The sequence below is a fragment of the Ixodes scapularis genome, unplaced genomic scaffold, assembly GCF_016920785.2.
Source record: "Ixodes scapularis isolate PalLabHiFi unplaced genomic scaffold, ASM1692078v2 PGA_scaffold7__128_contigs__length_106722199, whole genome shotgun sequence".
NCBI lineage: Eukaryota > Metazoa > Arthropoda > Arachnida > Ixodida > Ixodidae > Ixodes > Ixodes scapularis.
Genome location: NW_024609882.1, coordinates 34,536,492 through 34,562,462, shown reverse-complemented (window position 1 = coordinate 34,562,462; position 25,971 = coordinate 34,536,492). Strand labels below are relative to the sequence as shown.

General features: G+C 46.7%; 1 protein-coding gene across 2 annotated transcripts in view; it reads right to left on the bottom strand.

The window, feature by feature from the left end:
• The window catches only part of LOC8030311 (Down syndrome cell adhesion molecule-like protein Dscam2), a 388,417-nt gene that overhangs the window by 34,239 nt on the left and 328,207 nt on the right, over nucleotides 1–25,971 (bottom strand). For both annotated transcript variants that reach the window (XM_042286160.1, XM_042286159.1), the window contains exons 3-4: nucleotides 23,474–23,641; nucleotides 11,647–11,793 (exon numbers count right to left, since the gene is read on the bottom strand). In XM_042286160.1, the coding sequence (XP_042142094.1) occupies nucleotides 11,647–11,793; nucleotides 23,474–23,641 (315 nt within the window). The remainder of the gene's footprint in view (nucleotides 1–11,646; nucleotides 11,794–23,473; nucleotides 23,642–25,971) is intronic.

Genomic DNA, 25,971 nt, shown 5'->3' with positions numbered 1-25,971 from the left:
CTTTTGTAAACGATAAAAGCAAATAAGAGTAATCGAACAATGTTAATTTTTCGCGGACACGGAACATAATACTGCAACCAATTGTCTCAAAAACACCGCACTATGCTTTGGCTTTTTTTTTTTTTCTTGCGGAAGTCCGGTCGTCAGCTCTCGAGCGCGCGCTCGCCGGGTTGAATCGTAGTCCGAACTGCATGGACAACGAGGCGCGCGTACTCGAGATATCACTCCGCGGTTCCACAGGTCAAAGGCGCGAGGATCCTTTGCCCCCTCCGCTAAGCCCTCCGCAACGAAGAAGCCGCTACTGCGCCTGTGCGCCGATGGCCTTGTGACCGTAGAGTTCCGGGTATCGTAGAGGCTTGCGGAGAGCGCTGCGGGACGGCGAAAACCATCTACGAAAACTTCCACGATTTGCAATTTTCCCAAGCGCCCCGGTCCGCGCGCGAGGAATTGTGGGAGAGACTGTCCCTCCGCCTGGCCGCTCTGTCTTGAGATCGCATTGCCTTTTCGCTTGCCTCCTCTTAATCCTCTGTTTTTCGATTCCATTACCTATTTTATCTATTGCAGTGTATTTTTTATTGCTTCTAAGTGTTCCTATTCTCTTCTGCGCGCGATATTTCTTGTATATATATAGTATTTGTGTCTTTATTTCGCCTTTTTCGGTGGGAGTGCTGACGGACAACACGCCGCTTCGCGCGTCGTGCCCCGGGTAAGTACTACTTTGCTACCGATTTATATCACGCTGTTAGCTGTTCATTTTGGTTTATTTGGCCCGCGTGCAGTCGAGAGGAGCCGTTTATGAACACCCGCGCGCATGTCATAGGGGTAGGCAGAGCTCTGAATCAAGAATCGCGACGCAAGAGCCGAGTGCGCTGTGATTTGGCCGCCCGCGCTCGCTCCGTTGACTCGCACTATGCCTTCGAGTGCCACTTAACTTGACCAAGATACAGCACGCCTCTTTGCCGTCGTGAATCTCTTGTCCGAATGCCTGCGAAACCGTAACACCGTTCGGCATATCCAACGCTGCGGCGCCTGACTACTGCACGCAGCGGCGCGAGCCCTTAGCCAGCGCCGGCGGTTCAACGTCGCGGCTTGTATGCGCCTTTGGCATGCCTTCATGATCAGTCTCCTCGGGGGTTGTCAGTTGCTGACATCTTGACTTGAGCATCAGCTGACATCTTGACTCGAGAACTAAAATTATGGAAGGAACTACGAGTTTCGAGGTGACTGCCTGGGTGACAGGAGATATCTGCACTTGAAAATGGGTGCTTGCAACTGACAACCACTTAGCAGATAGATTAAGAAGGCATACCTAAGCGCATACAAGCCGCGACATTCGGCCACCGGCGCTTGCGAAGGGGTCGGGCCGCTCCGCGCAGTTTGTCAGGCACCGCACGTTGGATATGACGAACGGCGTTACGGCTTCGCAGGCATTCGGACAAATGATTTGCGGCAACACATCTCTGCACATGAAAAAGGACGTTGGCAACTGACAACCGCTTAGCAGATAGATTACAAAGGCATGCCATAGGGGGCATAGGCGCATTCAAGCCGCGACATTGAGCCGTCGGCGTTTGCGAAGGGATCACGTCGCAGCGCGTGGTTGTCAGGCGCCGCAGCGTTGCATATGCCTCAGCTTCGCAACCATTCGGACAAATGGTTCGCGGCGACAAAGCGGCATGCTGTATCTTGGTCAAGTAGGCGGCACTGGAAGGCACCCGCTACAGTGCGAGTCAAAGCGCGGCCAAATCACAGCGCACACGGCTCTTGCGTCCCGATTGTTGATTCAGAGCTCTGCCTACCCATATGACATGTGCGCGGGTGTTCATAAACGGCTCCTCTCGACTGCACGCGAGTCAGATAAACCCAAATGAACAGCTAACAGCGCAATAGGAATCGGTAGGAACGCTAGTACTCACCCAGAGAACGACGCGCGAAGCGGCGTGTTGTCCGTCGGCACTTCCATCGAAAAAGGCGAAATAAAAACACAAATACTATATATATATACAAGAAATATCACGCGCAGAAGAGAATCGAAACACTTAGAAGCAATAAAATATACACTGGTATAAAGGGAAATAGGTAATGGAATCGAAAAACAGGGGATTAAGAATAGACAAGCGACAAGGCAATGCGATCTCAAGGCAGAGCGGCCAGGCGAAGGACAGTTTCTCCCACAATTCCTCGCGCGCGGGCCGGGGCGCTTGGGGGATTTCGCAAAAGGTCTACACGTCATGATTTAGGGATTTCTATAGCTTAGTGTCAGCAGCGTGAGTTATCGCCATATTTAGGTGATTTCAAAAACCTCCTCAAGGCACCTTTAAGCGGTAAAGACTGGTGCCGGTCAATGCCGCGTCAGAATAAAATTAAAACGTTCAGCCTTTTCACTCTGGTGAAGAAGGAAGACCAGCGAAGCTGTACTATGGCGGGAATCAGGGATGAGCAGTATTTCAAATACAAGTATTTGAAATATGTATTTCAAATACTTTGTGTATTTTGCATTTCTATTTAATTACAAATTGGCTAATGTATTTGACGTGTGTATTTAAATATAAAACGTGGGTATTTCAAATACAATTGTAATTAAATACAATTTAGTGGGCGAAAATACATCCCTCAAATTTATTGTCACTGTCCAGAGCAGGAAGAAAACTATATCCTGCACCGAATGCAGTGTCTCTCAATCAAGCACAAGCGTTTGGTGACTTTGCGATTACGGTGCTAGTCCAGGGCAAGAATAGTGACGAAATTGACGTTCACAGGCAGACTGGCTAAATAAGTGCCTGTGACAACTTGTGATGTTTTCCAGCCTGATTTCCCTTCATATTTTTGCCTGGAACATTCTAAATGCGCGGGTCGTCCAGATTCTTGTAACTGGTGCGAGTTGCAACAATAAAAAATTCTCTAGCTAGTGCTGCGCGTCTTGGTCGTCTCGGTTCTTTGTTGGTCTACGCCAAAATGTAATCGACAAAAAAAGCTGCTTGAAGCTCTGTACTTTTTTCACCTACTACGTCCAAGCTGATTACATTTTTTGTGATTATATTTCTATTACGTTACTAGAGCCTCGCACACTAACTCCCGAGTGTGCAATGCAAAATTAAAATGAGATACCCAGAAACCCGTTACAGGTGCCCTGAAGTCGCTGACGCAGATTTTGAGGAATGTATTTGGAAAAGTATTTGGAGGAGACCAAATACATTTGGTTGTATTTGTATCTTGTATTTCAATACTTTTTTGGAAATGTAATTAGATTTGTAATTAAATACATTTTTGACGAAGTCTTTTGTATTTGTATTTCGATACATATTTGCATGTATTTTGCCCATCCCTGGTGGGAATGAAGTAATGGCCGGCCGCAAGTCGGCAAGCCAGAGTGGGCAGGCTGCCGCCATCTATGAACGACGGCGGCAACCAGACAATCGACAACCCCGTTGTCTGGCTGCCGCCGTCGTTCATAGATGGCGGTAGTTGTCCAGAGTTTAGCGTCATAATTTGTTTGCTGATGGACAAAATACTGGGGAAAGCCCTTAATAGCTCCGCTGTAATAAAAGTGCCGATGTCGTGCTCGTGTTAACAGCTTCGCGCAGTAGTAGCGTATCCCGCGCTACGAGTGCAGTTAAATAATTCGGTTAGAATTTTTGGTGTAACTAAACGTAGGTTTTAAGAACTCCGAACATAAATGTACTAAAAGAAAAGCACACAAAGGAAAAAAAACAAACGTTTACGCTTCAATATTACCAGAAAATAAGACAATTAATTAATCGAAACTCCGAAAGTATGTGTACTAAAAAAAGAACAGATAAAAAAATCGTTTACCCTTTAACACTACAAGAAAACAAGACAATTAATTAACGAGACGTGGGAATCTATCCAGACATTCATCCTTAAGTTTGGCGCTTGTCTTTTAAAACATCGTTCCTTTTCGTAGTTTTATCTTCATATCCTCGTTTCCTGACCACAAAAAAGAAGAAATACTATACGCCATAGCACAAAAGAAAACAAACTGCTCTTCAGTAAACAGAGCCGTCAACAACGCAGACATTAACTAGTCGTCCGAAAAAAAAAACAGTTAAATATATTACAAAAAAATATAATAAATCAGGACAAAGAAGACAGAGAAACAAAAAGAGACAGGTCAGACCCTGACACAAACAAAAATAAGTTTAGACTGATTGTTCGAATCCCGCCAGACATATCGAACCGTCAGCACAAACCCCAAACTCGATCGTTTCTTTTTAGTTTTTTTTATATTTTAGTTTAAAATAACAATAAGAGGGCATACATGGCATGGAAGAGAATCTGTCGGTAATTAATGCGGGCTACTGTTAAAACACATCACGCACGCAAAAAGTATCATACGTAAAAATAATAATAAAAAAGAACGCAGTTAATCACGGCGCACGTCAACATTTTGATGTTCGAACTTCCCAGGCCGTCAGACCTGCTCTTTGCGCCACTTATTTCCCAACCCAACAGCTAGCCTTGGCTAAGAGATATACGTACATACGCGAGCGCAGCAGTTAATATACACAATACACTCCAACTAAACATTATATTTAATCGATATAAGCAAAACAAAAAAAAAAAAAAAAAAAAAAAAGAGAGGAGAAATGCCGCGTGCGCAAGGCGAAAATACGAACTAACATAGAGTACATATAGGTTGGTTCTCGAAGTTGGGTTAGAATCAAAACAAAAAAATCCACGCGCACAAAACAGAAGTGATGTATACCATATTAAGCGTGCACATAGTAACGAGCTTTAGCCCGAAAATTAGATATGATTGAAGACTGTTGATAACGTCCGCGTGTGGAGAGGATAGAAAAACAAGAATAAAAAAACAAAAAAAACAGCAAAGACTGAGCTTTTGCACTCCACAGGGAAGGAGATATAGATTGAAAAAAAAAATGAAATAAAGATAAAATAAAACTAAAAAGGAAATTAGGGAATTAATTAGGAAGAGGAAGGGCCTGTTGAGAGGCGTTCGAAAAGAAAGAGGCTACGAGTGGAGAGAGAGAGAGAGAAAGAGACGAAGAAAGAGAAGGAGAGAAAAAAAATGAGAGAAAGAGAGAGATACGGTGTAAAAATAGAGTCAGGAGAGCTCGAATTTGAGCCTCATTATGGCGCCTCTTTAGCTCGTTCGATAATTCGATGAAAACGGTCGCACTTTAACACGACGCGCATCTGGAACGAGCAAGCAAGCAAAAAAAAAACATAATAAAAACAAGAAAGAGTGGAAGCGTTGGTGCCCTCCGCCCCTTTTCGGCACCTCCTTGCCCCCCCCCCCCCCCCCCCCCCCCCCCAAACTACTTCTTCGATCGGTTCCTCCCTCATGACCCTCCAAATAAATAATACGATTAAACGGCAAAAAAGAAAACTTGCACGAACAAAAAAGGAACAGGAGGACAGTGGCGTTGGCAGACAGACAACGTAGAGCGGACTATACGGTCATAATCAAAACAAAAGGCCTCCGGGCCAACATGCAAATCTATCTTCGCGTGCCAGACCCGTACACCTTCGTTTATTCCCATTGATTTCTGCAGTCGTGTCGTGGTACAGAGGTTGCGGCATCAGTGGTTGCTGCACGTCACCGCCAGAACATCGACGCGTGTTTATCGGATGTTATACAAGGTGTGCACGCACTTACAAGCTTAATGTGTGCGCGCAAAGCTACCTACCCAGCCGACGTAAGGCTGCAACGAAGCCAGTCAAGAAGTGCCAAAAGTACATCGCCGCGGCGCTCGTCTTAGTGCGTCTGGTATCACAAGAAAAAGAGCGCGGTATCCTAAAGTGCAGCCACCGTGCGTGATTGCTTTAGCCATCGGATCGTCGTCGGTTCGCGGCCGAGGTCGCACTTGGGAGTGAAATGGAGTATCGGTAGCTCTGGTCTGGAGACATCGTCTGTCGCGCTATGGTATACCACTGTGAACATAGGAGAAACCGAACAATTGGAGGCGTGCATCGGCCGCTATTAGCTCCGAGAGCGAACAGAAGCGTCGCTGCGGTCTCCGCGCCCTGATGGGTGAGGTGTACCATGACGTCAGAGGAAGGACTCCGCTTGGCGATCTCGTATCAGGCTCACTTCCCTGCCCCTGTTTTCTGGTTTGCGATCATGCTGATCTACTGTTCAGCGCCGCAATGCAAAATCACGAAAAGAAGTTGATATCAGCTTTCACCACCCGAAGATATCGAGGTTAAAGAGAGCATGGACGATCAAACTAAGGATGGGAAAGGCACCGTCAACGTCGGCCGTTGTGAGCCGCACGCACTTCGAGGAGCGGGACCTCGTTTACCCGGTGTACAAGACGCTGAGTTAGGCCGATACCGACGTGCTTCCAGACCTTTTTTAAGCGTGTTCGTCACTTTTATCATTTTAATTCGGTTACGAATTCCGAAAGCTATCGGCGGAGGCAATTCCGTCAACGAAACTCCCCGTGCGTCCACACGACACAGAGCGATCGTCCTTGTGTCGTGAAGCAGGTCGGTGAAGCGGCGGCGTAAGCGTTTCAGACGCTGGAATTTTGTTTCTCGCATGTTGATGAGTTAGGAGAATATTACATCCCGCTTTGCAGGCTTTTCAAATGGCATTTATATCAGAAGCCTTTGGGCGGTCGTAAAATTAGCTCGTGACCCCGATTCTGCGCGTGTCACTCTGCAAGTGCTGGTTCGCAGATGTTTTAAGGGCCATGTGTGTGAAGGGCTTTAAAATGCCCGTGGGACAGGTTTTTTTTTTTTTTTTTTTTTTTACAAAAAATGTAGCTTTTTTGTGAAATATTTATATATTTCGTACACCTATGCATTCATGTTCTATTTTTAGAAGACGAACAATTAGTGGAAATTAGTTTGTATGGTAGCAGAATAAATGACCGAAATTCTCCCAGTTGCCTGTATGAGATGTATTGAGCTGGCCAAAATATGCACAGCAATAGTACCGTAAATGGGAATGTTTATAATTTTTCCTGGCAATCTTTTTTTATTCCAGCCTTGCGATTCGGAAAATATACTGTTTAGTTTAAATTGTCATTTCAAGGTAAAAGATACATTGCTGCAGATCCCAAAAGCTTCCTTAGCTACCAAACTACCTCAGTGACTTTCTGACAACAAAGGAAAACAGGAGGAACAGCAGGTGTTCAAACGGCTGTCCAGTGGAAGATGCTGCACCAGTCACACAAAAATGTGGAACCTCTCAAGAGTAACAGTTTGCGTGAAAAAAACTTCTGGTATTTTAGCGTCAGGACATTTTGATTTAGCTAAAATCTCACTTATAGAGCCTATAGAACGTAAATGTCGAGAAGGGACTAATAACGGGCTAAACACCTTCACTTACGTCTTTTGTACATTATTTGAGTGATATAAACAGGTACCACCGGTGGAGTCCATTGAAATATTATCCGAATCCAGCAAAGACCAAATGTGAGCAATATAAACAGATATAAACAAATAACTGGTACCCATGCCAGTGTTCCTTCTTTCTTTACTTTGTCCCTGTACTCGGGCTGTCTCACTTGTGATTCTCTCTCCATGGCCCATGCTATGTTTAACATGTTGCTCGAGCAACATGCAGATTTTCTGCTTCGGCGTTTTTGTTTAAAAATAGAGATACAAAGTAAAAACACCGAAATAGTACATAATCTACCAATTCCTTCAGAACACCAACAACATCGATTGCGTGAGATGTAAATCTATAGCGATGCCCCTGCAAGTGTGACCATATTTTTTTTTTTAGATACTAGTTGCGATTCATGCATTGCCTGTCCTGTCAACCATGCCTGAAATGTCGGTTGAAGTTTGGCCTGCAGCTACAGGCCATACCTCAATAAAGCCGCATATGAAAATATACACTTCCTGCAAAAACACGCAAAAACAAAATTATACACACACGAGCGCGCCGACTGCTAATATCACCACAGCCTCCACAGGGCGATCGGGGCGAGTCAGGGCAAAACTCTGTCCTCGCCGTGACTTCACCCCGGTTCGCCGTACGGGGGCGCCACGCAAACTTCTCGGGGCTAATAAAATAACCGCGTTCACCCCTAATCTGGCGGTGCAGTGCAGTGCGGTGGGAGCATCGCGTTCGTAGGACGAACCAACCCCCTCCTTTCATCACCTGACCTCGCTTTCTGGGCGTGTGGGGGAGGGGCGAGGGCGAGACGAGCGCGTGATCACGTGGCATGACGTAGTAGACGTATAACCGGTCTAACGAGCACGTAGCTTCCACCGCACTCTCAGCTTGGAGTGAACGAAGCATATGCGGAGCGCCGCAAGTTCGTCTGCTTCTTTTGCAGGTGTCACGTGGTGACGTCAGAAAGACACCGAGCTCCGATTGGTTCTGATTGAAGAATAGTGGGTAGGTCTCAAAGCAAGCTGCCTCGAGGTCTACCCACTATTCTTCAATCGGAGCCAATCAGGGCTCGGCGTCTTTATGACGTCACCACAACGCCTGCAAAAGAAGCAGACGAACTTCCGCTCCGCATAGGATCTGCTTCATGCTCGATTCCCGTGGTCCGTTTTTACTTAAAAGATTGCGGGTCGTGCAAAATGTACAAAAAATAATAATAAAATAAGACAAATTAACATAAATGAATAAAAACAAACAAACGTGGTGGTGCCCGACGTCGCAGCTGCGAAATCTCAAGAAATATCACACCGTGTTAATTATGCTTTATAGACCTTTTCCACAAGGGCGCCGCCATCTTGAATTGTCGTCACTTCCAGTATGGGCGAAAACATTACTTTGCCGTCACCAGGCCAATAGAAGACATTTAGGATATAAGCCTAACCGTCACACATTCTCGTTCTGGCTCCCCTCTATTTTTTTACTAGTTACAGGTTGAAACGTTTTACTATTTTGTCGTCGCCCATACTGGAAGTGACGACAATTCAAGATGGCAGCGCTCCAGTGGAAAATGTCTTTAGGAATGGATATACATATGTCCAGTATCGACATTCATCCATCAGTTTTGCTGAATATTAGACATGACGTTACCGACGATGATGCCATTACCAAGATAACGGACGGCTTACCGTTTCCATTGTTTCGTGTACTTGATAATTTGTGGGCAGATTTTTTTTTTTTCTTTCGAAACACAAAGGTAAAGAAGTGGACAAGGAGACCACCGTGTCCTCGTCCACTCTGTTTTAGATTGCAAGCTACATCAGTTCAAATGAAACACGCTACGTTTAGAGAGCCAATCATGTAACTGATCGTTTCTCTTGATTCCGCTGATGTATTTTTTAGATTACGCGTTTACTCGGATCTTCTCCCGGTCAAAGACAAAGTTCCATAGCCTCTCCCACGGTGGAAAAATAATGGAGTGTCTGCACAAGGTGAGACAGGGGGACAAACTTTCGCCCGCCACGTGGTCTTGAAGAAGTGTGCGCGAATAAAGACGGTTCCTCGATCCCCCATAGTCCTGTTGCGCATCTCAAGGCGTTTGCCAGAAATGCAAGCGAACCGTCGACACATTTGCTTCATTGTAGGCGGTGCCGTTCAGACATCTTTCTTCTTCAAACACGGCCTGTCCTATATTACAAACGGTGACAGATAAAAAAAAAATGAAAGCCGTTTACCATTCCCTGTAACGCCGGTTAGAGCGCAGCTCTTGAGGAGGAGGATGGAAGCGTACTGAGGGATAGGTGACTCCTTGAGGTCACGTAACCTCACGGGGGTCGTGTGACGTCAGGGGGGTCACGTGACCTCGGGGGAGGGGGTCACGTGACCTCAGGGGAATCACGTGACCTCAGGAGAATCACGTGACCTGCGGGGGGGGGGGGGGTGTCACGTAACCTCAGGCGGTCACGTGACCTCAGGGGGCCACGTGAAACCCCTCCCCCCGAGATGGCATGACCTTGGGGGTCACGTGACATCGGGGGGGGGGGGGGGGTGTCCCGTGACCTCGCGGTTACGCCGACGGCGACGGCGACGCCACTTAAGCCGGAAACGGACCCCTAAGAGCTGCGCTCTAAAAAAAAAAAAGTCGGTGCTTTACCTTCGGTGTTTTGTAAAAAAATCAGTTGTCCACATTAACAAGTATGAACCCAACTAGCTCAATAGGTGCACGTAATTTAGTCTCCTATTTCTGCTTGCCTTTTTTTGTGTTTGTTTTCCTTGCTCTTTCCAATGGAGGGCAGCTCAATTGTTCCGCTCGAAAGTGGGTTCGGACGTCGTCGGGGGCGAACTGTTCGGGCCGGTCGCCGGACTAGCGTGACAGCGTCGGGACCCCGAGGTTTCGATCGCAAACAAGCCTGCCGTCTCGTCGTACTGTCATCAGAAAAACGGGGTTCCGGGTTCGCGGTTCAGCGAGTGCGAAGTGCTACTCGGACGCCCATTATGTCCGGTTCACTTCGGGCCAGCTCGGGCTCGGTGCCACTTCCGCTTCCACGCACTCACCATTTTTTTTTCGCCTCGAAAAGCAAACAAACGAAACATGAAAGACGGGGTCGATCAAACCGTCTTTGTAGCGACCGAACAGCATGACGGTTGTGCTATCGCATGTGTTCATGTCCTATATGAGTATCCTGGACCTTTTTTTTTTTAAGCACAGGGAGACGTCTCTCATTCCTCCTCAGCTTGGGTTCTAGTCACAAGTTTCACTGTTACAGAACCAACAACGTAACTGGCGGTTTCGCTTCGGTATATTCACGTAATTTCTTAGCTTATACATCTGCGCTTATCTTCTCACGTAAAAAAAAACAAAAAAAAAACACAGATCCTGGAAGACGAAAAAATGGGGTCACCGAAAATAGGGAAAGCTCAAAGGACTGAAAGCGTCTCGGCACTTAGCGCCACACCACGGCAGCGGCAAATCTCCTAACTACATTTTGCTTCTCGGAAACACGTTTTGCGAAGGCCAAATGGTTCGGCTAAATGAGTCGCTCTTCGTGGCACGGCTCCAGGCGCCAAGATTCTCGTCTAGGCCCTCCCCGCATAAACCAACACCTGGCTCCAACGTCACGACGTTGCGGTGGCGCTGCTAGCTGTTTGCAAGACGCGAGTGTACACAAATCTGGTTTACGCGCACGGGCAGCTCATAAACACCGCATGGGCAAACACCGGTTTGTTTTGTACACAGCGTGTTGGAATGTACAAAAGCCAATCGTTAACCCGAGGTCGCTCTGCTAACTCATCATACAAAATACGGTCTGCAGACATTAGAGAGTTTTAGGGAACCGTTTGTGCACATCCGATACGGCACGGTGGGCCCTCCGGTACGAACTGCGCATGTGCGAATCTTTTGCGGTATAGCGCATGCGCAGTTCGTACCGGAGGGCCCATCGTGTACCATATCGGATGTGCAAAAAAAGTTCTCTCAAACTCTCTACCGTCTGAGGCGTGCTTCTTTTTCGTATATGACGATCCTCTCACACTGGTTACACAAAATCTGCCTGCAGACAGGTTCGAAGCATGCAAGTGTATGAATCTATCATGCTTCGAAGATGCTTGCGGCGTGTCCGCGGATTATCCTGTCTTCATGTCTGCAAAGAAACTCCGTGACTTTTGTATGATGAATGTGCAGCGTGACTGTGCCTTTTACGCGCTACATATCGGGGAAATGCCTCACACACGGACGCAGTCGCGACAGGGAATAACTAAAACGCGGCACCCTTGTCGTGGGCAGGGTGAAGAACGAGCTCCATCGGGCTCCCGCTCACCTCTGAGAATGATCTTGGCTGGCCTGGTGTTGGCCTTGGTGGCGTTCGTCGTGTGGTCCAGAACCTGGCACCGGTAGCTTCGCTCGGCGTCCCTCTCGTCCACGTCGTGGATGTACAACTCGCCGCTAGGGTACATGGCGTACTTGTCTGCACGGAACGAAAACGACCCGCGAATTAGCTTCACAAGATTCACCGATGAGTGGAATGACAGTCATTAGAGAACTGTGGAATATTGGGAGGCCCCAAAGCGTTGGGTTCCCGAAGCTGCTGCTCCCCCCCCCCCCCTATTGTAAAAAAAAACTCTATTATAATTTTTCTTTCCAGTTGACCGTATGTCCGCTGGAAGACAAGTGAAGCGTGTGTTTATCAGGTGCAGCAGCCTGAGCCATCCTGGTGAAAAAAAAACAGGATATTCCAACTTGTCAAAGTACCATCACCTTTTGATCACTCCGAGCGCGCTCCGAAGTTATATTGCAAAATTAGCCAGGCATCAAGGAGAATGCTGGGGATGTAGTGGTCCGCGCCGCACGTGCTGGCGTGTGCAGCAGTAACTGTTCTAAAGCAAGAGCCTAAAACAAATTGCATCTTCCACGCACGTTCGACAACGCCTTATTTTCGACATTTGCTTCAAATCTTTCGAACGCGTGCGGCTCAAAGACCGACATTCCCGCATTCTCCTTGAAACTCGGGTAATTTAGCATTCGGTCTTTGCGAACGCAAGTTCGTCTGCTTCTTTTTGCAGGAGTTGTGGTGACGCCAGAAGGCCCAGCTCTGATCGGGTCCGATTGAAGGACAGCGGGTATACATCAAGACAGCTTGCTTCGAGGTCTACCCACTATCCTTCAATCAAAGCCAATCAAAGCTCGGCGCTCTGACGTTGCCACATCCCCCACAAAAGAAGCAGACGAAATTGCGCTCTGTATTGGTCTGCTTTGGCGTCGTTGTCGGCGAAGCGTCGTCATTTATTGTTCACGCGCATTTAACCACGCACCAGCTCGGTGTTCCCAAGTGTTGCAATTGGTCAGCTGAGGTTACCGGCTATTAGGGAGTTCTAGTCATAGAGGGTCCCGACGCTCCCCCGAGCAGCTTTGGGGGCATTGCGCTGCAGAACTTCGGAGCATGCGCAGTGCGACTCCCCAAGCTGCTTACGGGGGACCCAAAGCGTTGGGTCCCCCACAAGGACCGCATGATTTGCCCTTCGGCGTTCCTATCAGCAAGGCCCGCATTCTCATTGGCTGAGCAGCGACAAGAAGATAGCCGATAGTCGACACGCCCTGCGTTTCTTAAATTGTCAGTGACCATAAACGTCGCTAGTCCTTGCCAAGGCGCCACCCATCATGCCCCACCTTGGCTAGTCCAAGTGTTCCTATCGGCCTGCTAAAATTATCGGTGACGTACCGCCATTTTCTCGCGACGAAGAGCTACTTGCGGCAATTCTTCTCCGTTTGCGGTAACGCAGTGCTCATTGCGGCGACGCGGCGCCGTCTTTGGCTCGGGCTCATTGCATCATGCAACATCTCAGCGGTATACTTGCTTCAGTAGAATTCACAAACAACCCGTTGATCCTAAAATATGTTTAACTAAGTTGAACATATAGAGCAGGTCCCCGAAGCCGGGCGAAGCCTTTCAAGTGACCGCGCCTTGTGTGGTTTCCACCCTTTGTCCCTGTCGTTTTTGGCGTTTTTATATATGTGAATATGAACCAACTGGCCCAACTTTCCACTTTGCCACATAAATCGGTTTGGTTATGTATCACGCTAGGATTTACCACATAAGAGCATCCTATCGCATTTTCAAAGAACAAACTTACATGAGTAAAGAGTAAAAATTAGCTGCATGTTTTGTCATTCTGCCAAACTGCATTTATATGGTGCCATTTGTTCGGGTGGTGCAGGGCAGGATGACTTTTAGTGTTTCAGTGCACGGGGTGGGTGGTGCTCTTAGTTCAGCTAATGCCTAGGACAGGGTTTTGTATGGAAACAGATTACGTCTCACCATTGTCTCTTTGTGACGCTGCGCGCGTTTCCCTTCAGCACAATCCGGATACGAAGCCTTTGCGCAGAATTTTCTCGGTCAGCAAGAGAGCGAAAGCGCGCTTTTCTGCTCTTTCTTCCCCTCTTTGTTCAGGGCACTCCTTCTGCGCCACCTGTTCCTGCATCTCTCTCTTTTTTTTTTTGCCCGTTTCATTTTTTTTCTATTTTGCGCACTTTCTCACACCACCTGCCTCTGCTCCTGCGGTGCCTGCGTGCTCGGTCTGTAGCTCAGTCAGCAGCGCACGCGCCTTCCACACCGCTGATCGGGATTCGGTCCTTGGCACCGGTTGCCGTTTTTTTTCCCAAGATCGTTTCGCGGTTACGGACTGGCTGACCTACGCATTGCGTGCTTACGCGGCTCCTGAAGTTAACTAACCCTATAAACTACCGCGTAAAAAAAAAAGCAAACAAACAATATATATTTTTTAATTGAAAGCGTTTATTTACTAATTCCACAGAATTCAGCGGGTGCAACAGCCGACAGATGGCGGCAGCTGCCTCGGCGGCTTAAGGCAGCGCAGCAGCCGTGCGATCGCTCTAAAAGCTGACATCCTTCTCTTATCGCAAGCGGTACGCGCTTTTTAATGCGAAAGCATTAGCTGGTCCCATGGAGCGAGTCGACCTCATCAGCTTTGAAGCCGCGCCGAACGGCAGTTAACCTCCCCTCTCCCAATGAAAGCGAAGTGAAGCCGCGATCTGAGGCCTCCCAGTTTTGAAGCCGCGCAAAAAGCCGCGCAAAACGGCAGCTAAATTCACCTTCTCAAACGGAGCAAAGGGAAGCCAATTTCTGATTGATAGGCTCCCATTGGCTGGCGCGCGTCATCAAGGAACGAGGCTCCCATTGGCTCTCGTGCGGCGTAGTTCCAAACATCGCCACCAGAGAAGCCCTCTCCATGGCGGCGCAGCGCACGCAGCGACTTTGCGAGGAGCGGCGGTGCGGGCCCGGCCCCAAAGCCCGCCCGGGCAAACTCCGCAGACGTTGTACGGCCAAGCTCAGTGCGGCGCGGCTACTTCACGAGAGTGCGCTCTCGATCGTCGGCCGCTACCTCGGCAGTGTCGAAACATGACCGTCCATGCCACTACGCCGCAGACGAACTAAGGGAGCGGAAGAACTACAGTCATGCTTTTGCATTCACAACTCATACGAAGTGCTTCGGTGTCCTCGGACTTTTTTTGGTACAATAATGGTCAGAGGATGGTTTCTTTTTCGTTCCCGAAAGAGCACATTAAATGAACAAAAACTAAATAAAACCGATGATTCCTCAAGCAGCTGCATGTCGTCTGCTTTTGGTTCGTTCTTTAAAATTTCGATGCGATGTTTCCACCACCTTCAGGCACCTCTGTAATAAATCGTCGTGCGATAACTTACCAGTCCGATTTATGCGGCAAATTTAAAGGCTTCACCCGGCTTTGGAACCCTGCTGTAACCTTAGACAAACAATTACTTAAATCACTGTCTCCTTCCATTCAAAGGGCCCCAAAGGCTACTGATCACTTCTGCTATTTACTCCATATCCTATTTCTAATGTCACGCCATGACGGTGGTGCTTGCGGCGAAACAAAGCCTACTCAAAACCTTCGTCTAGAAGAAAAAAAAATAACAGAAAAATAAAACACCGGGGCAAGCGCGCTTCTATATAAACAGTGGGCTGGAGTCTAGACAATCTTGCGATCAATATTATACTCGTCTACTTATCTTCACCAGGTCCGCTGCATTTCTGATTTCTGACTTAACACCAAAATACCGTATTCCCAAAAGCAACAACAACAAAAAAAAAGTTCCGATTTTGTGAGACAGCATTTAGAAACCTATTTAAAAAAGAAATTGCTTATTGTTTGGCGCCGTGCTTGATAACTTGTGCTTGAATTAAGAATACTGCAGAATATAGCTTCGCATTCGCTGGGAATCCACACTTAAACTATGTACTCCTTTTCGTTTTTTTCGTTCTCTTCTAGGTTTTTAAAAGCACTTTCTCCTCACCTCTACCTTTTTTTCTTGTTTTTTCCTAACACGTTTCCAGTGTTTGTAGACTTTAGATAGCTCCGTTTTCCCATGCACAGGCCCACAAAACGACTCCGTGGCCCGATCTTCGCAGCGACGACAATAATTTCGCAAGGCTTCAAATCGCCCGACGTGTTCGCCGGATAGAACCCACAGACCGGAGGAAATTAAATAGGGAGGGGGTGGTTCAAAAACGGGGAGACGGGAAAACGGGATGTGCTACGCATTCTAACGAAGCTGTCACACAGACACACACGGAGACACAGACACAAGCCCACCAGACAGAGACAAATATACACACAGACGCGCACATGCACACACGCACACACAGACACAAAGGGGCACACAGACACAAAAAAGAAGTCTATGTTCGTGCGATTATGTGTGTTTGCCGTTTCGCTATTCGGAAACGGCTCAGAAATAATGAGGAGGTCGTCGCGCCGAATTTTGAGAGGGGAAAACATTTTCGCGAAATCAGGGAAATATATGCACTGAGTGAATTTGCGCACGCTCGCAAAAATACAAAAAAAAAGAAGAAAAGTAAATGTGCGGAGTTTGGGGGAGCTGTTAACAATGTGTTATCCGAGACGGACGGGCGAACGGTCGTTACGAGAAGGAAGTTGGCTACATATACTGCGCTTTTAACGGTTTTTGTTCAATTTTTTTTTTTCGGTACGCTCGCTATTTGATTTTATTGTTCTTCTTATGGCTGCGTTCCATTTATCAGTGAATGTGTACGACACGTGTGGAGCTAATTGAAAAACCTTAGAATTCATTTTTTTTTTAAATTTAGTTTGAAGGGGGAAGGCAGAAAAATATGCAGCTCATCTGTTCCTTAACGAGCTTTTGCCTTCCCCAGAGCAGCAGAGAAAACAACAGGAGGTATGGCACCGGTTTTAGTGTGACCAGTGCGGACACCTGAAGAAGATTCGCGATTTGGATGGTTGAGCGCGTTGGTGATTAGATTACGAGGACAAACTGGCACAGACAACACGGGTTTTCAGCTTTCAATAAAGATGTCGCCATTGAACCTTTGTGTGGGTGTATTGGTGCAAACAATCCTATTCAAATTGGTTTGTTAACATGGTAATTTGAGTTAACTGTTCACAACTACGGCGTGTCGCCATTAAAAAAGAAAATAAACTCTTTTTATTGCAGGTTAACTTACGCGTCGACGAACGCTCAGTCGCTACCCAAAATGTAGCGCTAGCGGTGCGGACCAGATGGCAAAGGTTTGAAAACGAACTAACCGTTTATTCGAAAGTTATAAGTGATTATCTTACAGCTTCAGTAGGAATAATTGTCGCTCCGTCCCAGTAGCCGACGCCATTCAGCTGCACGTATTTGTCGGCGTCGTCAGTTGTCATTTTTCGAATAAACCTTTCCGAAAATCCTTTATAATGTTTGCACCAGATAACGGCAAGATTTGAAACTTTGGCATCCGATCGGGACTGCTAGAGCGCTACATTTGGACAAAGACCAAGCGTTCGGCAATGCGACGTTTATCTTTGCGGCGAAAAAAACTAACAAAAAACCCAATTACATTTCTTCTTTCGGGGACACTTTGCGTATCGACGATCAAAAATTACTATATTTTTTGTTTGTACGTCCGTGGTTGAACGTGCGGAGTTTTATGAAATTATAGCTGTTGAAGTTTACTTTCTTTACTTACTGGGGATATACGCGTAAAAGGTGTTCGCTGTCGTGGTAAAGTAAGATACTTTTAACATAGTCCTCTGGGCCGATTGTTTGTTATGCTCGCAGGTTTTGTTTTATATCGTTATTTCCGTTCCCACTTGGGGAGTGTGGTACCCATGGTTGTCGTGAAAATCGCAACGTTACGACAGTTCAACGCCCAACTCCAGACCCCACCAGCGCGGGGGGCCGAGACGTCCGTCCTACCTGGACACCCCATGGCGCTCTTGGAAGTGAACCTCGCCTGTACGCTGTACGCTCCCGAATAAACGCCCACCCCCACCCTCATGGTGGGGAGACAAAAGAATTGGCAGCGGCCCTAGTCAGCGAAACTATTTTGAAGCGTAGTAAAGATTCTCGCGTAAACAACCCTTAAATTATTTATAATGTTAGAAAATATTGTGGCCAAATAAATATAAAAAAACCTATTTGTTGTTTGGTTTATCTTTTGTTATTGGGTTGTGTCCAGTATATATGTTTTATTTATTCTGTACATATTAAAGGTAATAATGTGATAAGAGGCGAACACGGTTAGCAAACATGCGAGCTCGATTAGCTTACACATAGTTTAAGCCGGAGACGAACGGACGACAAAAAGTGGAAACACACACACACACACACGGCGAGTGTAGATGACAGAAGAAAACAGCGCAAAAACAAAAAAGAAAAGTAGGCGAAATACACAAACACTGCTCTGTCTGTGTATAAGACAACGTCGAATTAGCGGATGATCTCGAACAAAAATTTAGCAATGCGGAGCGCAACTTCGTCTGTTTCTTGCACAAGGGTTGCGATAATTTCAAAACGCTAAGCTCTTATTGGCTAATTAGAAAAAAAAAGTGAGTAGACTGTAAGTCATCTAGCATTGAGGTCTACCCACTATCCTTCCAATCAAAGCCAATCAGAATTCGGCGTCGCTCTGACGTCACCACCACTCCTGCACCAGAAGCAGACGACTTGCTCTCCACATACCAGTGTTGTGCGCCCATTACCGAAAATAAGTTACGAAATAGCGTTACTTGGTAGCTTGGGAAAAAAACTAACGCGTTACAGAGCTCCCTTACCATTTTGCAGATATGACGGAATTCCGGTGTCTTTACTTGCCATGACTAACGGACGTTGCTTTTACGTCAGTGTGTCGCTACTTTGTGTTTTTCTGTTGGTATATGGCAGCTGTATATAATAAACGCCTCTATAAACTTCGGCAGCTATACACTTGTTAAGAGTGATTCTTTATTTATTTGTACTCTGCAGCGCCGGAGCCTCCTGCAGAAGGGCGGGGTACAGATCATATTTATACGCTGGAAACTCACACAAACAGCACAAGTCCATTCCAAAAAAAAAAAAAAAATATAATTACGCAATTAAAAACAAAACACAATAATAAAAATTTAAAATTTCAATAACGCCACAATAATTAACAAAGAAATTCACACTGCATTGACCGGGCTATTAAAAGATTCACTGTCGGCAGGATGCGTAATGTATATCCTCGAACGCGAGACGCCTCGCGAGCGCGATTGGAAGAATTGAACCTTGCCCATAGCACCTGCCTGGGAACAAGAAACCGCTCTGGAAAAGAAGAACCGGGTGCACGCCACCTAACGGACGCAACATAAACCTCTTCATGTAATCAAATTTAATCCGGTAAAATAAGCGTTATTTTATTCCTTCACAAACCAACGTCGCATTTCCAATTAACGACACGTCAACACCCGGCCACCGCTGACACACTCGTTTTGGTTCAAAGCGTGGGAACGTCAACGCTTCCGAACTTAGAGTTTATCCCTTCTGTTGTTGACACAACAAAAGTTTATTTGTTTTGAACAGAAGAATGTGACCAGCTGGAGTAGCTAGGGTAAAATCCTTCGAGTGGTGGCAGACTGTTGCCTTCTGAACAAATGTCTCTTTCCAGCGAGACGGCTGCTGAGGGTACGGCGCAGCGATAATCTCGAGCCTTTTGGGATTGGTCGTGGGAACGTTAAAAGTGCCTTCAGAAGGAGTTTGAAATGGCGCAACTAATTTATACATAGCTTTGTTGGGACTCCTTTTCCACATTTACGTAGTGTACAGAACAAAAATTATTTTGTTTTCAAGCAATCATGCGGCCATTTTTAATCAAAAGTAACGATTAACGGGTAACGTAATTTGATAGGAGATACCGTAAAATAAAAACGACATAACTCGTTCGTCATTTGGAATTCTAACGAGAACGTTAAGACGTTAGTAAAAAAACTAACGCGTTACCAGTCACGCCGTTACTTGTAGCGTGTTAGTTCCAACACTGTCGCAAACGGAGTGTCACGGACGTTCGATACGCTGTAAAATGTGCGTAAAATATTGTTCCTTCAGGTAGGAAGTTGTAATCTCCATAAGAGGTTTCATTTTTGTGGTCGATTTTACCTTGTAAATTTACAAAGCGTTGCATTCTTTCTGAGAAAATTACTAGTAGTTTTAACGCGGGCTCCGACGACAGACACTTATGTTGGGTTCTCCCATTAAAAGATAACGCCACATATCGCAGAATGAAAATACTGCGATAACAGTCAAAAGAGGCAAAAAAACAAAAACAAAAAGCTTTCAGCCTTTTCAGTTTGGTGAAGAAGGAAGACCAGCGAATCTATACTATGGCGGGAATGTGCTAGTCCCGTGTGTTTCTTCTTCGTCCTCGTCTGTTTTTCACGCTGTTTCCTACGATGAATCCCCACCAACTCGCCCAACTATCCATTCTTCTATGATAGCTGTAAAAATTACCGCCATGTATGAGCGACGGTGGCAACCAGACCGGGTGTCTGGTTGCCGCCGTCGCTCATATATGGCGGTAGTTGTCCAGAGTTTTGTGTAGTTTAGTGTCGACATTTTTTGGTACCGGACACGAAACTGGGGAAACTAGCCCTTAACAGCTCCGCTGTAAAACACATTACATTTTGTGTACGCCTGTATATCTGCACGCTTGTGGACAAATACTTTCCCAATGTCCCAGCTAAGAGCTTGATTGCCTATAAGGCCGCACATTTGCTTTAATATTTTTTGCTTGTCATCTTGATATTTTGCTTTGGTGGGTAAGCGGCAGCGCGTAGCGGAGTGCAATGATACGACAACAATCCAAACAACCCAAAACCAATCTGCATTCCCCTCTTTCTCTCTCTCTTTCTATTTCTTTTTTACTCTCTTTCGCGCTCTTTTTGGTCGCGTGCACATTTGTGTATGTTACATTGTTGCCGGTATGTATCACTTCCACCGCTTATTTTGGTATTCTTCTTTCCGTCTCGCCCATGTTCGAGGCGAAGCGGAGCTCCGTCATCTGCAACGGACGTTTTTACGAGAGAAAACGTCGAGCCGTTGTTTTCCTCGTGGAACTTTTTTTTTTTCTTCTTTTATTCCCGCTTGATCAATGCCTTCTATGACTTTGAGGTGGCTCTTGTGTGCTCAGTTTGCATTTCCCCTTGAAACAGTGCCCTCTTGGGGTCACTTCTTGTCCTTCGCGTGCTTTATCTTCCTTCATTTAAATATCTGGATACTTTGTTTACCCTGGTTGCAGCCTTCCCTGGCCGGGCTGAACGACTTAGGACGGGAAGAGGGCTCAAAGGAAAGCGCCCTCCGTATTTGAGGCGGCTTGCTAGACGGGTAATGGTATACAACAATGTTACTAGATCAACTCAGCGACGGCACTGCTTATAGACACCGCCTGCACAAACTGAACCCCCCCCCCCCCCCCCCCCCCCCCCAAGGTCCGCTTCCCGTAAGGCCCCTACAGGGACCTTAGCTTCACCTCGTTCAACGCGCCACCGTTTCTTGGGGAACGGCTGTGGCTGCTATGGTAACTACAGTTACACAGGTTTTGATGCACAGTGTTTAGATGGCGCTTCACCGCAGCGTCTTCGAAGAATACAGTTTAGAAATGCAGCTTCAAGATGGCGCTTCAAACGACGGGTGGCGGGGAAGCTCGGGCCTGAGGCGGAGAAGTGGGTGGGGGGCGGGGGGGGGGGGGGGGGGGGGGGTGCAATTACTGATGTCTATCATAGTAGGTTGGATCGCGCCTCAAGGCTTGTTTTTCTGGGGTTGAGTAATACCACCGGTGACCACCGCTTGACACCAGCAAATGCATTTAACCCTACGGAGGAAACAAAAAACGTAAAAAAAGTGAGTTTTTTTTATTTTATTTTGGATGACCCTGCACCGACGGAATTTTTTTAGAAATTGTGAGAAATTTTCTGTCGTAATATCAATACATTCTGTAATGACGTTTTAGGGGAAAATACTCTTCTATCCTCCACTGACTTGCACCACGGGCCCCACAAAAAACCAGTGAGGCTCGTGCCGTCATGCAAGCAGCCAGAAAGCTTTGCTCCGCTGTCAAGCTTATTTTTATATTTTTACTTATAAAGGGTTGTAGATTGCGTTTGAGATATCATTCTTGGTTTCAAATCAAAGCAGAGGATATCTGATGACAAATTTACTCTTTCTCGCTAAAGTAACTTCTCCTTTTAAAACATTGTCATAAAAAAATAAAATAAAACATGTTTACAATTGCCCGTAAGGCCGAATTAGAGCGCAGCCCTTGAGGAGGAGGACAGGAGGGTACAGAAGGGACGGTATGCCCCTCCTCCTCATCCGTACCCTCTCCTCCTCCCTCCTCATCTACTCCTCTCATGCTCTTCTCCTTTTCCTCCCTCCTCCTCCTCCTACCCCTTCACCTCCCTCCTCCTACCCATCTTCCCCCTTTTCCTTCTCCTCCTCCCTCCACCTCATCCTCTCTCCTCCTCCCCATATCCTCTCCACCCTTTCCCCTCCTCCTCCTTCCTCCTCCACTTCTCCTCTTCCCCCTACCCTTCTCTGCTGCTCCCTCCCGCGCGGTGCATTATCACAGACGTCCCATAATGCAACGAGCGCGTCACCGCGGTGCATTATGGGACGTTTGCTATAATGCAACGCGCGGTTATGCCGACGGCGACGGCGACGCCGCTCAAGCCGGAAACGGGCGCCTAAGAGCTGCGCTCTAAAAAAAAGGAAACTGTGTTTGTATTGTGAGTTTTTTAAAGCAAAAAAGGCGGTTTTGAAGCATGACGACAACGATTCGTAACAGTCGAGCAGACGAATTCTGTCGATGGCAGCAAGCGACAGAGATTGGCACGCTGTTTGTGTAACTTATTAACCTTTGCAAAGGTTACTGACGTCTGCAAATTCTCCCTTACTATCCCCGCAACACCTCGTTGAAGTTTTTTTATAAGACAGTTCACAAAAGCTTCAACCATTTTTTTTTTCCATTCTTCTCATTCACAGACTCGCATGAACAGCCTGGTGTCAAGCAATGGCCGCCGGTGCATGGTGCCACCGTCGGGCTACCGATCCGCGGTCCGGCCTACTACTACAATAGAGTTCAGCTGGGGCTAACCCCCTCCGCGGGAGTTTCACAACCGAATTGATCTCATAACGTCGGTACGCACGAACGCGCGGCCGTCACGTTGCAGGCACGTTGCAGGCGCAGACACGCTTCACTCGAATCTGGTTTCTGCGTACGCGCGCGCACATGCTCGCACGTCCGTAACGTTTACAAATAAGCGGTACGAGCGCTGACACTGGGTGCGCGTACCAACCGACCATCTGTGGGACTGTCGCCATTGTCTGCTGGGTTGTGGATCGCGTTCTGAGCATGCGCAGTGACTCTCTTCCGAGGAAATGATTCAGACGAGACGCGCACGCGTCCACAACCCAGTGACTCGGCTTATCATTTGGTCCGAGGGGTAACCGCTGGAAAAAGAGAGTATAACTCGTCGCCATAAAACAACAACAAAAAATAAATCTGCAAAGATGGCTTTGGTCGTACAGAAACACACACACACACAAAAGGAGAACCCCGCAATGCCGATCGGTCGCCGCGGTAAGTGAGCCACAGTCACCCCGTTCATACACTATACAGACAGTGTCTGGCTTCGAACATGTACGACGAGTGTCCGCGGATACTTCCGCCCTCAACATCTGCAGAGAAACTCCGCGTCTCTTGTATGGCGTATGAACAGTATGACTGCAGCTTTAAGGGGAAACGAAGTAGACTGTATTACTATAGTCCGGCTTATTTGAGACGCTTCGTACTCACCGTCTGATTGGCCACCGCTCGTGATGACGTACTTGTCGTCCCGGAGCCACGATAGGACGCTCGTGTAGTCACGTGCCGCGGCCGGTTGGATCTGGCACGTGAGCACGGCGGTGCTGCCCCTGGCGGCGAAGCCGTCGTGCACATTTACCTCGTAGTCTTGTTGAACCACTGCGTCAGAATGTGAAAAAAAGAAGATAACGACTGAGTTGGTTGCAAACTGCTAGCTCTAACAAAACTCACAATACACTTGTTTTGTCTAAAATGTGGAGGTGTACACGGATGTCAACGAGATAGACTACATCAAGTGGGCGCCAGGATGGAATCATCTACCTGCATCACTTACGTCATTTGTTGAAAGTGTAATTTTCTTCTTCAAGTGTTCGAAAACATGTGTTCCCCGTTGTTGAACCATCTTGTATTCTCCAGTTATTTTGTTCATTTTCTCACCACTCCCCTCTGTAATGACCCTGACCCTGTGGGCAAAATAAATCAATGCATGAATGAATGAATAGAAGACAAATACATAAATAAATAAAAAGAAGGAATCATGTCGTAGGGATAGAAAGAAGGTGCTGTCCATGTACTGGGCAAAATTGCTTTTTTTTTTGTGTGTGTGTGTGTGCGTGCGTGCGTGTGTGTATGTGTCTGTGCAAGATTTGGTTTACAAAAGGAAATTAAAAAAAAACACTCTTGCGTTCGAAATATGTACGTTATGATAAAGTAACAAATAACCATTATGTGTATTCTCTAGCGGATTGGTTTTATCTAAAAACGAACACTTGACCTTGTCTTTCCAACATGTGGCTCTACAGCTCCAGTTCAGTCGAGATGCGGTTCGTGCCACTCAGGGATTGCTAGTTTAACGCGGCACCGGTAGCGCTTTCAGTTGCTTGCGGTGACGACGCATCTTCCCCCAGATTTCACAAATTTTTGTTTCGTGTCGTGGTTGACTAACGAGAAACTCCAAGGCTCAAAAATTTCAGCAGATTCCCAAAAGCTTGTGACGAGTTTCACCATCTGGCAGCACTGAGACGAAAAAATCGGTGTGATGAAAAGTTTACACATAAAAAGCTTAAATAAAAAATAGACGAACTGACCCCGAAAGGCTAAGGTTTGGATACCTACACACTATACTCGTTTTCACTACTACAAAAGAGGAAGTTTTGCGCATTATTCATCCGCCGCGCGAAGTAGTGCTTGCAATATTTGGTTATCGGGGGCAAAAATGACACTCTTGACGTTCGAAGCGTGTACGTCTAGATAAGATAACATTTATCTAAGCTAAAGCTTTCCTACATATACCTTAATTTTATACATAAAGGGCGAAATCAGTAATGGTCCGCGAGGAACCGAACTTTTTTTATTACGATTCTTGAGGTGGAACACGAGTATAGGGATAAGGCTGAGCAGACTACTTCAGTGGACAAAAAAGTGAAAGAGGCAGAAAGAAAGGTAAATGTGGGAGTGAAGAATGCAGAAAAAACCAGCTCTAACGATGTACAGGTCACAAAAACAGATAAAAAAGAAAAATGTGTTTGACAACTCACTGGAAAGTTTTTTTTTTTTGACCGTTTGAGGCAATAACGGAAGTTTTGAGGCAAGTAGGTATAGGGGTAAATTTGAGGGGACAGATACATTATGTGCCGCATGCTATAATGAGAGCGAGAGCATTTGGCTTTGAAGTGCGCGGGGCTTCGCCCTGCTCTCCATGAGGGGATAATGGATTTACCACAACACGGGCCCTGGGTTTTGGTGGCGAGGATGGAAAGACGGAAGAGAAAAGGATTACAGTCACAAAAAGGCGATTAAAAGATTGGGGGGAATTATTTAGAAAAAAACTGAACGATGCACAACTAACTAGCACAGCTCGGGACAAGCGGGACAGAGGACAATAGACCGATGTCACCAAGCGAACTGCGCAGGCGCGCGCATTCCGGAAGTGGTGCCGCCGCCATGCTACTTGTAGTCCTCCCTTCCCGGCTTTCCGGCTACATACGGCTGCGCGTACGTACATCGTCAAAGATTATCATTTGGCACGCCCCGGTATCACCTTGATTCTCTTGCATGTTTTTACTTCAAACGATTGTGTTGTTTGTGATGCCTTACTTTCCTCAGCAAGTGCAGAAAAGCAGTTTCAGTCGTCTTATCGCTTTAGAATCGCTTTGTCGTCTGCTTCGTCGTCGTCTGCTTCTTCGTCTTCGTGAACGCGTGAGCCCACTGCCGTTCACGGGGCAATTCCACTGCGGCCGCGGAAAAAAACAAAACAAAAAAACAACGGCGCCACTACTCGGGCATTCCGACTGCTCGGACGTCTCAATTATTTTGCAAACAAGTGAACATCTAGTGCAATAGCAAAAAAACAAAATTAGAGGGACCATCGGCTCGGTGTAGCACCACGGAACAGCATCAAATGTGATGAAAAACTGAGCTTGGTGGTGCTCAGTCTTGTGCATAACGTTTAATCAGCCATCAAGTAAGAGGAGCTAAATAGACTTTCT